Source organism: Colletes gigas, unplaced genomic scaffold, assembly GCF_013123115.1.
Source record: "Colletes gigas isolate AHSC1104 unplaced genomic scaffold, ASM1312311v1 Colletes_gigas_Sc00002, whole genome shotgun sequence".
Classification (NCBI taxonomy): Eukaryota; Metazoa; Arthropoda; class Insecta; order Hymenoptera; family Colletidae; genus Colletes; species Colletes gigas.
The window spans coordinates 8,767,195-8,780,857 of record NW_025106631.1 but is presented as its reverse complement, the minus strand read 5'-3'; the positions used below and the strand labels follow the sequence as shown (position 1 = coordinate 8,780,857).

The window sequence follows — 13,663 nt, the reverse complement described above, 5'->3', positions numbered from 1 at the left end:
TACTAGACCCCCTCCCTTCTCATCAAGAAGTATATACCATCAAATACATATTACGTACTAGCAGAATAACATCGTCAGCGGTCAGCCATTGTCGTGAGATGTGAAGATTTTTCTCAACGTTATATATTCGCTGCAGTAGTAAAACAATCGTTGTATATCAGATTTAAACCGTTCACGCTGAAATGCACACGATTCCGGAATTAGGCACCAGCGTGCCGGCCTTCCTTGCCAAACTTTGGAAGCTGGTTGAGGATCCCGAAACTGACGACCTTATTTGTTGGGCACCTGTAAGTACATACTTATTATTTAGTTTGCATGCATTCGCATGATATTTTTACGCTCGCCGTGCAAACGATTCCAACAGATAGTTCGACGGCTCGCTTTCACAACGATAATAAGTTCGTTGTAACGCCTCGCATGTAATCGACTTAAACGTAAGCGAAACGTTGACCTCCGCGTACACATTTTAACGTAACAACCTATATTTTGCATGTACCCGACATTGGTGTAATTTATTCCGTGCTTAGTTGCGCCATTGTATACATACATATATATATATATATATATATATTACTTTATATATATGTATGTATATATTATACTATTTCAACTACAAATTCTGCTTTTTTCATTGAATGTCAAGCATTTTGCTTCTTACAAATTGTTTTTGACCATGGATAACAAGCAAACTTGGCATTACAAAGATGAGTACATTTTTCTTCAAATTGAAATAAGCAATAACAATTTAATGCAACACTTAAGTCTTGTATTTATAATATTGTTTAGTATCGAATAAAATATAAATTTAAATAATAGTAGGTTTTAGTAGCAACACTGTTTAGAATTCTTTCAAATAGTTTATATTCTCATCTTAGTTTATCGAGAAACGAGCATTTTGTAATGTATTTTGAAACTATAAAACTATATGCAATTTGTTTATTTTAGAATGGAAGAAGTTTTTTCATTAGGAATCAGGCACAATTCGCCAGAGAATTGTTGCCACATTATTATAAACACAATAATATGGCCAGCTTTGTTCGTCAGTTGAATATGTGTAAGTAGCAATGAATAAGATACAATTGGTATCGTATAAATGAAACAAATTCTATGTTTTATCAAATATATACATACGTTTTAGATGGTTTCCACAAAAAGGTTTCGGTTGAATTGGGTGGTTTAAAGTGTGACAGGGATGAAATGGAGTTTGCACATCAGTTCTTTTGCAAAGGGCATCCATATCTTGTAGAACACATTAAAAGAAAAGTAAGAACTTTGGAAATTTTCATAGATATCGGTCTTTTTAATGGTGGTCTATTATGATTCGTTTAGATTGCATCCAGCAAAGGACAAGATCCGACGCTCGCGCCTATGAAACCCGAATTAATGAATAAAATGCTAACAGAAGTGAGAAGTATGAGAGGCCGTCAAGAACATTTAGATTCGCGGCTCGGAGCTATGAAAAGAGAGAATGAAGCATTATGGAGGGAACTTGCTATGCTTAGGCAAAAACACACGAAGCAACAACAGATTGTTAACAAACTAATACATTTTTTGGTCACTTTTCTGCAACCTTCAAGAGGTAGCGGACTCTCTGTTAAGAGAAGGTACCCATTGATGATCGACGACTCTAATCGTCAACGTAGCAAACAATCTAAATTATCAAAGGTAATTGCAACCACTACCTTTTAGTAATCATTTTGTACAGGGCGATTCTTCCGCCGGTTGACTCGAAAGGAATGCCGCCGTTTCTATTACTCTCTTACTTACTCTCTTATTATTCTGTTTCTCTCTTCAAATAGAGTTGTCGACCGATCGACGAAGCAACGGCGATATATCGACCTCTTCATCGAATCACGACCGAACAAACACGGAGTTATTACGGCCGTGTTTAGACTTGAGCATTCCTTTCGAGTATACCGGCGGGAGAATTACCGTGTATATAACAAAATATTTTTATTTGCAGTCTCAGGCGTCGCCTACAGGGCCTGTAATTCATGAACTCGACGCATCTGAACCAGACTTAGATTCAGAATATATTGTTGCAGAGTATGTTAAATCTGAAGTTACAAAATTTTTTTTATTCAAATTTAACGTACATTCTATAGAACATCTAAATAATATGTAAATGTCCTCTTTACATTTAGAATGCTAGAAGGACATCCAAGTCCATCTATTCAAAGTCCAGAACATAACAATGCATCAGTAATAGACGATAACAATATGGAAACTGTTCATTTAATTCACGATCCAGTCCAGTTACAAGATGAAATACAACTGATCAACCCACAGGAAATTGATACAAGAAAAAAACGCGGCTGTAAGGGTAAAAAAAAGTAAGTTGAACGAAATTATTATGGTGCAATTTTAGAATAGATTTGCTAATTAAACAAAGTGACGTCTATAACTGAGTCATGTACAATCTTTCAATTTTGGAATTATAATAAGATGGAGTTTTGCATGATGGATACAATAATATTCCAACGACCGTTATTCTACGAAGAAGTGTTTTTGTGTTTTCATTTGTGCTTGCCTTTCATTAAAATTAAAAAGAAAAATGACAAAACAGATCATTTATAGAGAAATCTCTTTGTACATTCCAATATACTATCCATGCATGGAATGTAGTAATTAATTAACTTAACGAAACTACAATTTTATTCTATTTACTTCTATGAAAGATATAGGGGCATAAATTTCGGCGTTTCATACTATACTACGATGGTGTCACCTACACTACCGCTCATAAGTATGTGGACACTTCCTTAGTTCTTATATCTACCTGAAAAAAATTATGATATCTTTGGTAAATTTGATTACTTTGCATGTATTCTAGCTCGTACAGTATTAGAGAAGATATTTGAGTAATAATTTATTAAATATATCACCGATAACTATATAAAATTATTATATTTCCTTTTCGTCTACGTATCCACCGCGTGCTTTTATGACCGCGTTTACCGGTCGTGGCATCCTGGCTACTAACTTTTTCATTATTTCTGTATCAATGAGGTTCCACTCAGAATGTAAGATTTCCCACAAATGTTTTTCTGACTTGGGACATCGTTTTCTAACTTGTCTATCTATGTGATCCCATAGTTTTTCTATGGGATTCAAATCGGGCGATTGGGATGGCCATACCATCATTTTCACTTCAAAATTTTCTTGCAATTGCAGTAAATAATTTCTACATATTGTAGAAGTGTGCTTCGGGTCATTGTCGTGCATAGATGTAAAATTGTGGCCAATTATGCGGTGTCCAGATGGAATTGCATGTTCTCTCAGAATGTTCAAATACCCTTCTTTTCTTAAAATTCCGTTTATTTTTGCTAAATCTCCAGTCATATTATTCCCAAAGCATCCCCATACCATCACAGAACGACCCCCATGCTTAACTGTGGCCACTACACAATTGTCATTTAGTTTTTCAAAAACTTTTCGGCGCACAAAAACACGTCGCTTGGAGCCAAACACTTCGAACTTCGATTCGTCAGACCATAACACCTTGTCCCAGTCTTCCAGTGCCCAATTTTTATGGCATTTAGCCCACTGAAGCCTCTTTTTCTTATTTTGTTTTTTTAAGAATGGTTTTTTCACTGCAACACAGCCTCTAAGACCGCCCTCCTTAAGACGCCTTTTCACTGTCGAAACCGAAATTGTGCCGTCCCTATAATTATTAATTTCTGCAGTTATTTCGGGGGCTGTGTCTCTCCTATTTCTTTTACTTATGGTTATAATATGGCGATCTTCTGCCTCAGTTGTTTTTCTGGGTCTTCCAGGTCTTTTTACAGAGGAACAAACTCCTGCAACACTGAACCTATTGATGCTGTATCTCACACAAGACTTCGAAACTCCTACTTTTTCGGCAATATTCCTTATAGAATACCCTTCTTTCGATAAAGTAACTATTTTCGAACGCATTTCGACGCTTATTTCGCTTCTTTTCGTGCCCATCGTGCTCTTCCAAGTATTTAAACTGAACTGATCTAGGCAGATCACCAGAGTGATCGCTGTGCTCTTATCTAACAGTCTTTCGTTTCGAATTACATTTCCAAATGTTTATGCTACTCCGAAGAAGGCAACAGACCTCACTCAAGTGGTGCAGCCATCGTAAACTGCGAGAAAATAGCCTTACAAACCGTACGCACGCAACGAAATATAACGCAGCTTTCCACCCATCGGATAGACTTTTATTTATATAAGTAAATTGCATAACTAAATTGTTAAATTAGTACTACTAGAATACATTACATACATATACCTAATAGAATTTAGCAACAAACATTATTTAATAATCGAAATATACATAATATATCACAAATTTCGTGAATGCGTTAAGTGTCCACATACTTATGAGCGGCAGTGTACATACAAACACAAATTAAGTTACACTTACCTGCAAGGTGTATCCTACACAATATACATCGCAACTTGATTAATTTACACAAAACAGAAAACAGAAATTTTTTTTTTCGTAACTTTTTCATATCTCTCATGACATTAATTAGTTTTCAATGACACTTATATCATCACAATTTAAATATTGCCAGGAGGAAAAACAAGGTGCCTGTCAAAATTTTGATCCCATCGACGAAGAATGGAGAACAACCGAGGTTAACATTTTTCTCTTGTCGTAATTTGGTGTTGGTGTTCATACTACTCTAAAAGTTACTTTAAACGATATCGCAATTTTGCTTAGTTCTATTTCTTTTTGCATGAACATTCAGTAATATTGCGATACTATTTTATTTAGAAACCTTTCCGACTTAGACCGTCGATACGAAGATGATTTTCCATTAAACTTTGAATGTTTCTCAACATTTGTAAAATCCAAATATATTGTTTCTGTAGCTCATTAATTTTATAAGAGAAGTTTTGTTAATCCTTGGTTAACTTGCTTTTGGATTAAATATTAGTGTCTATTCAACCTTTTTATTAGTTACATCATTCGATATTCATATCATTAACAGCATTACTTTATAATTCATGCTTAACTTATGCCTCTAAGTATATTTATCGATAAATTAATCGTTATTATAATATAAGTATTAATTTATTTCAATGCAAAACATGGGTCTGTTTTACTGTAGTTAAATTTAAATTAATATATGTACATCGAATGTTAATCGATTGTTAATCAAGATACAATTTATAATACATGTTGTATGTTTAAATTTATTCTAAGCACGATTGTGTTGTGATTTGGCAAAATTAATCATGCCCTTTGTATTGTGATTAACAGTTGTTTGTACTATATTTGATGAATTAGCAATATGTGCTTATTATATAGTTTATACGATAATTGCTTACACTTTTCGATTTGCAAATTATATAAGAATTTACTCTGCTTGATTTTTCGTTTTAAAGTTGCTATTTACAGAAGGGGTTCAAAAAAAATAGTATACTAGTTTTTTAAAAAAGAAAGTTTCTAATACTCTTCAATTTTATTATTTCTAATGCATATACGTTTTCTACATATGCATTACTTCTCTCTAACACTATTCTTTTCCTCTTCGTTTTTATAGCTTACCTCTAAACAAATTTGATTACCATGTTACAAAACAACTAGTATCGTAACAATAATTTCACTGCATATTTAGAAGCATGTTAATGTATAATGCTTTCAATACTTCTGTGTGTGCTCTTGCAATACTTCTATTGATCAGAACTGTAGTCAAGAATGCGTTCAAAAGCAGATTATGACTTTTCAAGTTAATAAAACCTATTAAAAGCAGATTAAGGCTACAACTTAATTCAAGATGATGAAAATTGGCAAACTGCTTGTTTCACTATTTTAGGGAAGAAACACATTTATTTGAAATTCCGCTTGAAGAATCACCGGTCGAGGCTATCACTTTATTGGAAAATAAAAAAATTCCAACGCCTGTACCTGTGGCGTCTGTGCGTAGCTCAAAACTTGCAGCCATGGCAGCCAATATGAACAAAGCAACATATGCAGAGCAAGAGCTCAATTTGGGAAATTCTGTGGACTTGGAAGAAGATACTCAAGAGAGCAATTTAAACCTGGTGAAACTGGAGAACATTTTAATAGGGACAGATATTGATGGAGAGAATGTCAAGGACAATGAGAACATAGAGTATAATGAGACTAACAGCAACTCTGAATCTGACATGAACGATAACACTTTCAATAAAATTAACAAAGCTTATAGCAATGCCACAAAGGATAATCAAAGAATTCCAAATGCAAACGGAAAAAAGAAAATCTTGGAGCAAGAAAGATCCAATGACAGCGGAGCAGACTCTAGCCTAGATTTATCTTTGAGTTGCTTGAATTCCTCTGACATGTCTGATGCTACTTACAGGTTAGGATCAATGTAAGTTCAACATAGAACACCGGTAAAAAAAAAAATGTTGAATGCATCGCATTCCACTTATCTATAGTGGAAATCCTTAATCAGAAGACAGAGGTGGGAGCTAACTAATTTATCTGTTTTTAATATGATTTGACTGATTTTGAATGATGCCTATTAATAAGCACACAATTTACTAATAATAATGTGTGTTATCTTTCTATCAGATCTTGTAAATTGTTGCCTTTGATCTAGGAATTTCACGATATATTCATATAGCTTGAAAAATAACGATCCCTCGATATCATTGACTATATCATTCTTTGCCATTAATTTTAATGATATTTTTATTTAATCTAAGGACTTGAAAAATCCAATATTCAACTTTCTTCAGTTGAAAATAAACTTTTTTAACATTAATTCGAATAGAAAATATATCGACGGTAAATGTGATTTAAGTCTGTATGTGTATAATTTTTTGTTTTAATCGGTGAAGTTGTAAATTAGATATTTGAGATGTGTAGTACCTTACATATATGTTTAGTATACGTGGTAATTATAATACAATTTTTACAGGAACATTGAAATGCTCCATCCCGATTTCAATGAAATTTTGTACGTTAATAGAATAGTCAAAAATAAGAAATTTTAACAAAATATCCCTTATTTTTGGCTGTTCTAAAAAACTAAAATTTCTTCAAAATTGGTAGGAAGAGAGGGACACTTAACACATATGTTTTGTTAGATCTTTCGTTATATAATTATTTGTGTATCCATTAATATAGTAAGTGCTACGCGGTGTGGCCTGTCTGTTTTATACCGCTGTCTAAATTTAGAAAACTTTGAATTAATCTATTTTTATTCATTATTCGCGCCAAAAAAAAATGAAAGAAACGGCGGTATAACGCATAGTGGTTTCGATAGGTCAGCCTGCATTGTGCTTACTATAATTACGCGTCAAATCCCCTGGTTTTCAAAAATCAATTTGAGAAATATTTTTAGAATTGTATATTGCAGACTTGCCAATTTTATATCAGTATTATCAGATACTAAGCAACCTTCTTTTGCGCGCAACAGTTTCTCTGGAATTGATTGCACAAGCAGCAATGCCATAAATCAGTTTTTTATATCAATTTCGTTTGTAAAACAATTTGAAAATTCAAAATAAGTATTCACCTTTTATAGAATTACCAACTGTCATTTTTTTACACATAAATTAAAAATTTATTATGTTAATGGGATATAACTATAATAGTTCAACTTCAAAGTAACATTCATAAACAAATATTACGAATATTTATTCACGCTCGAAAGACACTGGATTAAATTAATTTTTTTAGTTTAAAATAAAAAGAAAATACGTAATTTGGGTCTGCTTGTGCTATCATTCAAAACAAATAGAAAGATTGTACTTTTCAGAAAAAGGCTTTACAATGCTTTCTTAGTTCGTTCATGAACGTATGACTAAACTTGTGTGAAATTATAGTTCTTTTTTATTTACAACGATTTACCTTGAATAATTGTCTGTAGGGAGGAAATGGATAATCATCTCGAATTGATGCAGACAGATTTGGACAATCTCCGTGAAATTCTACGCGGCGAGGGTTACAGTATCGATGCAAACACGCTCCTGGGAGTAAGTATTTGACGCTTTTTATATATATATTTGTATTTCGGCGAAAATTTCATACTTGATGCGACTGTAGAAAGTACAATGCCAGATAATGCATTTACGAAATAAATATAATAAAACATTTTGTTTAATTGATAAGAAAAGTAACGTAGGGCATATGTATTTGCTTATAGTTAATTGAAGCGGTACGCAACACACAATAAAGCATACCATCTGCAAAGGTCATTCATCTTGAAAGCCTTCTGCCCTCAAAGCGTTACAAAGTATTTTTAAAGTTTTCTTCCTATTACTAACTATCTCCATTTACAGTTATTTGGAGCAGATGATCCAATGTCATTCGGTATGCCTGTTAATCCAGAATTAAATCCACATTCTGACAAAGAAGACAATGATGACGCTAATGGTAAGATCTTTAATTGTTCGTTTCGTTAATTTCTTTTATCCTATTGACGATTTTCATGTCATTACACGTATTAATTACATTTTTTAATGGAGACATAACGGACTTAATTATTTTTCAGCAGCAGAAAACATTAACGGAAGTGGTGGAGAACTTATGGCATACAATCCGACACAAAACTTGCTAGATTTCGATGATGACATGATGTTCTTAGATGCTACATCGCCTGTAACCAATACATCAGGTGATGTAACTGCAAACAATTTGTATACATCGGATCCTTTAGATTTGGAGGATAACAAAGCTTCGCTCCTCGAGTCCTTAAGAAACGATGTAAACACTCCATAAAGTCTCATTCCTTTGGTGAGTCTCTTGATCTGATTTAGGTTTAATATGTAATATGTTTCTCGTAAAATAACAGTAGAAACGACAATAGAAGATAGTATTTTATACATTAATATGCAGTCTTTACATTGTTGCGTTAATTTGATAACCGTTATCAGGTCGTATTATAATTTGATATCTTTCAATGTAGTTGGTCACTTAACATTGGTCACTTAATTTTCATTGAGGATTACGGTTTCTTGTCGAAATTGTTCTTCTGCCAGGTTCAGTCTCTTTTTCAAAAAGAAATTGTCTCAGGACAGATTTTTTTGCAGGTTCAGATCACTGTTGCACCCAATGCTTTGGTTTCAGTATGTTTTATTCTCGATGGATCATCATGAGCATGCTTTCTCACTTTCTCTGTCGGTGTATTTTGATGACCAAATAAGCAACGAGCTTGTGTGGTGTATGAAACAAAAAAGTACCTAATACTTGAGGAAAATGCGGTCTCAGTATCATGTGGTCTATCGAGTGATCCCGTCGATTCGCAGAGGACATTTTGGCTAAAATCTATCGGCGCATAAAATCCTCTGGATTTGCTGCTATAAACCGATACAATTTAATTGCTACAGTAATTTTTTTTTTTTTATACAAATCATCGCCACGTTGTGCTTCAATCTACTTGAAACGACGCGAAATAATCAAATTGTTTATTTACTGATACGATTTGTAAATTCACAATTGTTTGGCAATTCCATCGAGCGTGTTAAAAGCACTGGAGCACGTTACAGTGGCTAACAGTTGTTGTTGATCGTACAATGTAACTAAAGTTCCTGCGCGTTTAATCGCAAAGATTTATCTTTTTTTTTTTATATACAATTTCTGTTTCCTATGTATATCTATCAATAATCCAGAAATTACATAAATGTGATAGAACAGGTCGAATATTATAGCTCATGTATTGGTTGTATCCGAGTATTTTTTTATGAATGATGTATAATAGTGATAGAGTCATTTGTCATCTGTGATTTCTTACGACCTTGTTTATTATTTACGGGAATTCGAGTGCACCTTCACTTAAGTGTCTCATCTACGTAAATAGTTTTAAAAAGTATATACGAAATTCGTATTTTTTGTACTGAACTACTAGTCTGAAACAGAAATGTCTCATATCTGACATTCAATTCAAAAAATAATTATGTTAAAGCGTCCGTTAATCTAGTAGATTAAGGAATGTATACATAAAGATAAACGTTAGACGCTATTTTATATTTTTATATTTTTAAGATAAATGATATTTGTATATCTGTGGACGTCTCGATTCATTGTAAAGCTACTTTCTTTATTTCTCTTCCATATTTATAAATGTTCACTAAAGTTGTAATGAAATTGTATGAATTTATTAAACATAAGTAATTTATCGTCTTGGTTTTATTGAGATATGAAACGTTGAAGGTAAATAAGAAACGCATATCAAAGCAAAATATTCCAGTTTGCCGATGTGTGCTTGTTATCCTGTAAAAAATAATACGACACATTTTAATTTTTATGTTAGGAAATGCATGTCTGAAATGTGTTTCGATTCTTGTATGTAGTCATAAATATTAAAGGAAATTACGATACATTTGTTGCGTTTTAAGGAGATATAGATGAAAATAATTATATTCATACAAATATATGGTATGAATGCTATTAAATAAATATCTCAAAATGCTGTTCACTTGAAAATCTGTAGTTATTGTGTCTATACTCGTGAATCAGTATATTTGTTGTATATACACATTTTTTCATTAGTTTATTTGGTCTACAAGTTATAATCCCAAATTTAGCAGTGATTGTCAAAAAGTACGAACATATACTTTTTAAAAGGTATTCTGTAAAAATTAGATGGAAAAAGTTTCAAGTAAATCTGAATCATATGCAAGGAATCCTTTGTAAGGAAAGTCGTACTTAAATTATATACAGACTTTTTGTCCTTGTAGTAACACAATTGATTATATATTTTTTCAGCTGATTAGTGACTTACAAGTATTCTGTATCAAACTAATCTCCTTAATCTACTAAAAAAAATTATGTAATATATGATCAAAGAAATGTGTTAAAAAAAGTTAATTTAGCAAAATCTATGGATGGATCATTGATATGGTTCATTGCAGTCAAAATTAAATAAGGTATTTAATTTAAGTGACTTTATTTACTCGTAAAGAAAGAAGCTAACGGTTTTTATGATTTTACGTTTCGAAGTATATTATGTATTCCCCCTAAGCATGCAGAGGATTTCTTTTCTTTTTTAAGGATAATTGATCATTGACTAAGGATACTCGCAAGAAGCTCTTTCACGATAGAGCGACTGATGCTTTCTCAGATTTTTGCTTTACGATTCGCAAATATATATAATTGTTTTTTTATTTTAGCCTTGGAAGAAAGACTGCTGGATTTTTAATTGCCTCGTTGGTAATACCTTCGTTTTAATTATCAGTATGATGCTCTGAACCCTGTGACAAATATGTAATATGCAGAGAGAAAAGTAAGAGTTAAGATACGCACAGAGGTTTTACTTAAAAATTCCTTGAAGGAGAAAGTACAGCATAAAAAAAAAACCAAACGTGTACCCTAGATTGGAAGAAACATTTATTTTCACGCTGATTAAACTACGTAATAAACATATTATAATCTCTTTGTAAAAATAGTGTTGCGAAAACGTATCAAGGGGATAAATTCCTGTTTTCACTGATTTGTATATATTTATGCAGAAGATTATCAATCACATCGATAAAGAATTCTGCAGGATGTTTAGTAAAAAATGTCCACCGACGGAACAGTAACATTTTTTTACATAATGTGTGTAGAGCACAGTATTAAGAAGTGAATATTACATGGTGCGACGTCTATGAACGTACATAAATATATGTATGTAATGAATCTATACATATATATATATATATACACACATACAGAACAGTGTATTGAAAGTATAAAATTTATTTAACATGTCATTATACTTTTCTTATCTATTGTTTCACTGTGGTATAAGGTTAATTCAACAAAAGTGATAGTACAAGATAAGATTTCAGTGTCCTCATTCAAACACTATCACTACTTTATTGTTGTGTGTAAGATTCTGTTGCTTTTAATTGGTGATGATCTTTCGTATCTGATCCTTTATAAACGATATTTAGTTAATTTTTTAATGCATTGAAAACTTCGTGTGAAGTTAATGTTACTGCATACTTATAATGGATTACGTTAATAACTCCAGAACGTTATTATTAAATAGTCATTGTAGTAATGTAAAATCGAGATTTAAGCGAGTTAAATTAAAATGAAAAAAAAAATGATAAAAAAGAGAGAGAGAAGTGATACAAATGTAACCATATGAGTTTTTGATGGCTACTATAGAGGATTAATATTAATCTACTAATACTGGTAGAACTAATTATTTAGTAGGATATTTTGGCTATCAAAATATTTAATTGTATTTTATAGTAGAGTATTTCGACTATCAAAATATTTAATTCTATATTTAGTTTGTAAGTAATTTCAGTTATCAAAGAAATAAAAGCTTAACATTCTTTCCTATTCGTTGTAAGATACAAATCTTCTATATTCGTTCAGTTAACTATTTTTGGGCAATATATAGTAAAGATATTGCTTATGATCTTTCATTTAACACTGAAATCTTGGTCTTGAACCTTTAACAGATAAATTGACAGTTTAAGTTTGTGTACACCCGAAGATAATATAATCCATAAATGGTACATTGTATCTTTATTACGTTAACATGTTACTTTAATTTAGCTATAAGTAGATTTTTTATATTCATTTGCCAAGATAAAGTTTGTACTATATTATTAATTCATAGAGAAACTTAACATATGTTTATGTAATTCCATATACAGTGAAATCTCAATCATACATATCTTATGTATTTTACTATTTTCCATTTTGAAATTGATTTCAAACACATTTTATAGTTTTGTAGATTTAATCCAGAGTTAAATTACTTATGTATGTGTTAGCATATCTTATTGTTTAACTATTAAGCGTCTATCATTAAATTTATAATACACGATATAATGATTTCAAAAACCCTTCTTTTTCTTTTTCTAAATGTTATAAAAAAAAGTTTGTTATCGATTTTCTATGAACTTTTTATTGTACCGATAAAAAAGTACGATCTGATACGGGAAATTAAAAGCCGCGAAGTTCTCGAATATTAAAACTGTTTTCAGTTCAGAATTTCTGGAGAACCTTATGGAACTTCGACTTAATTTGACTGTTCCTAGAATGTTATTTTTTATTTATTCATGAGGGTTCAAACTACAAATTATATTGAAATAAAATAAAAATGTTTATCTTGTACAAAAATATAGTCGATACCACATTGTTTGTACGTATGAAATTTTGTGATACATTAAAAGTTTTGTAAAAAAAGATAGAATTGAACGGATAATATCCGAACGACCATTTCACATTTACCTGATTATGATTGCATATTTTGCTACTGATTATAAATTACCAGTCCTAATACAATTAAACAGTTTAATCAAAGACTAAGACGTATCCAAACATCGCGAAAAAAAAAGGAATACCGAAAAAAAATTGGCACTCCTACTTATTTTATTGTATCACGAATGAAAATTATAATCATATTTTCGAAACCGCAATCTTCACCGAAATTGCTTTATTCAACACGAGTAGACTTTTAACTACTATCCAAAATAATGTTAAATTTGTTTGTTTTTAAATAAAATTTAGAAATTGTTTATATAATCTTATTATGACTATATATCCCAATTCAACCTATCTATCTTTTAATCTGCATATTAAATAATAATTAATAAATACTTTGTAAATCGTACATTGTAACTCTTTAAGGGTTTACATACCTTTATTAGAATTAAGAAAATCAATTTTTCAGGTCACAATTAACGAAGATATCTTTGGCACTGCAAAAGTTGTTTCAAAAAGCACCATTCAGGAGGACACCTATAA

General features: G+C 31.5%; 1 protein-coding gene across 5 annotated transcripts; it reads left to right on the top strand.

Annotated features, from left to right (window-relative positions):
• Positions 1-79: 79 nt before the first annotated feature.
• LOC122401643 (heat shock factor protein-like) lies at positions 80-13,341 on the top strand. Of its 5 annotated transcripts, XM_043403892.1 has the most exons (13): positions 80-287; positions 946-1,054; positions 1,139-1,263; positions 1,330-1,665; positions 1,964-2,046; positions 2,145-2,333; positions 4,548-4,610; positions 5,796-6,335; positions 7,842-7,947; positions 8,118-8,129; positions 8,254-8,347; positions 8,466-8,707; positions 11,083-13,341. In XM_043403892.1, the coding sequence occupies exons 1-12, from the start codon at positions 183-185 to the stop codon at positions 8,690-8,692; spliced, it is 1,989 nt and encodes a 662-aa protein (XP_043259827.1). In that variant the 5' UTR covers positions 80-182; the 3' UTR covers positions 8,693-8,707; positions 11,083-13,341. The 5 variants fall into 5 exon arrangements, with proteins under 5 accessions (XP_043259827.1, XP_043259846.1, XP_043259854.1 ...); XM_043403911.1 differs by lacking the exon at positions 4,548-4,610; XM_043403919.1 differs by lacking the exon at positions 5,796-6,335.
• Positions 13,342-13,663: the final 322 nt, after the last annotated feature.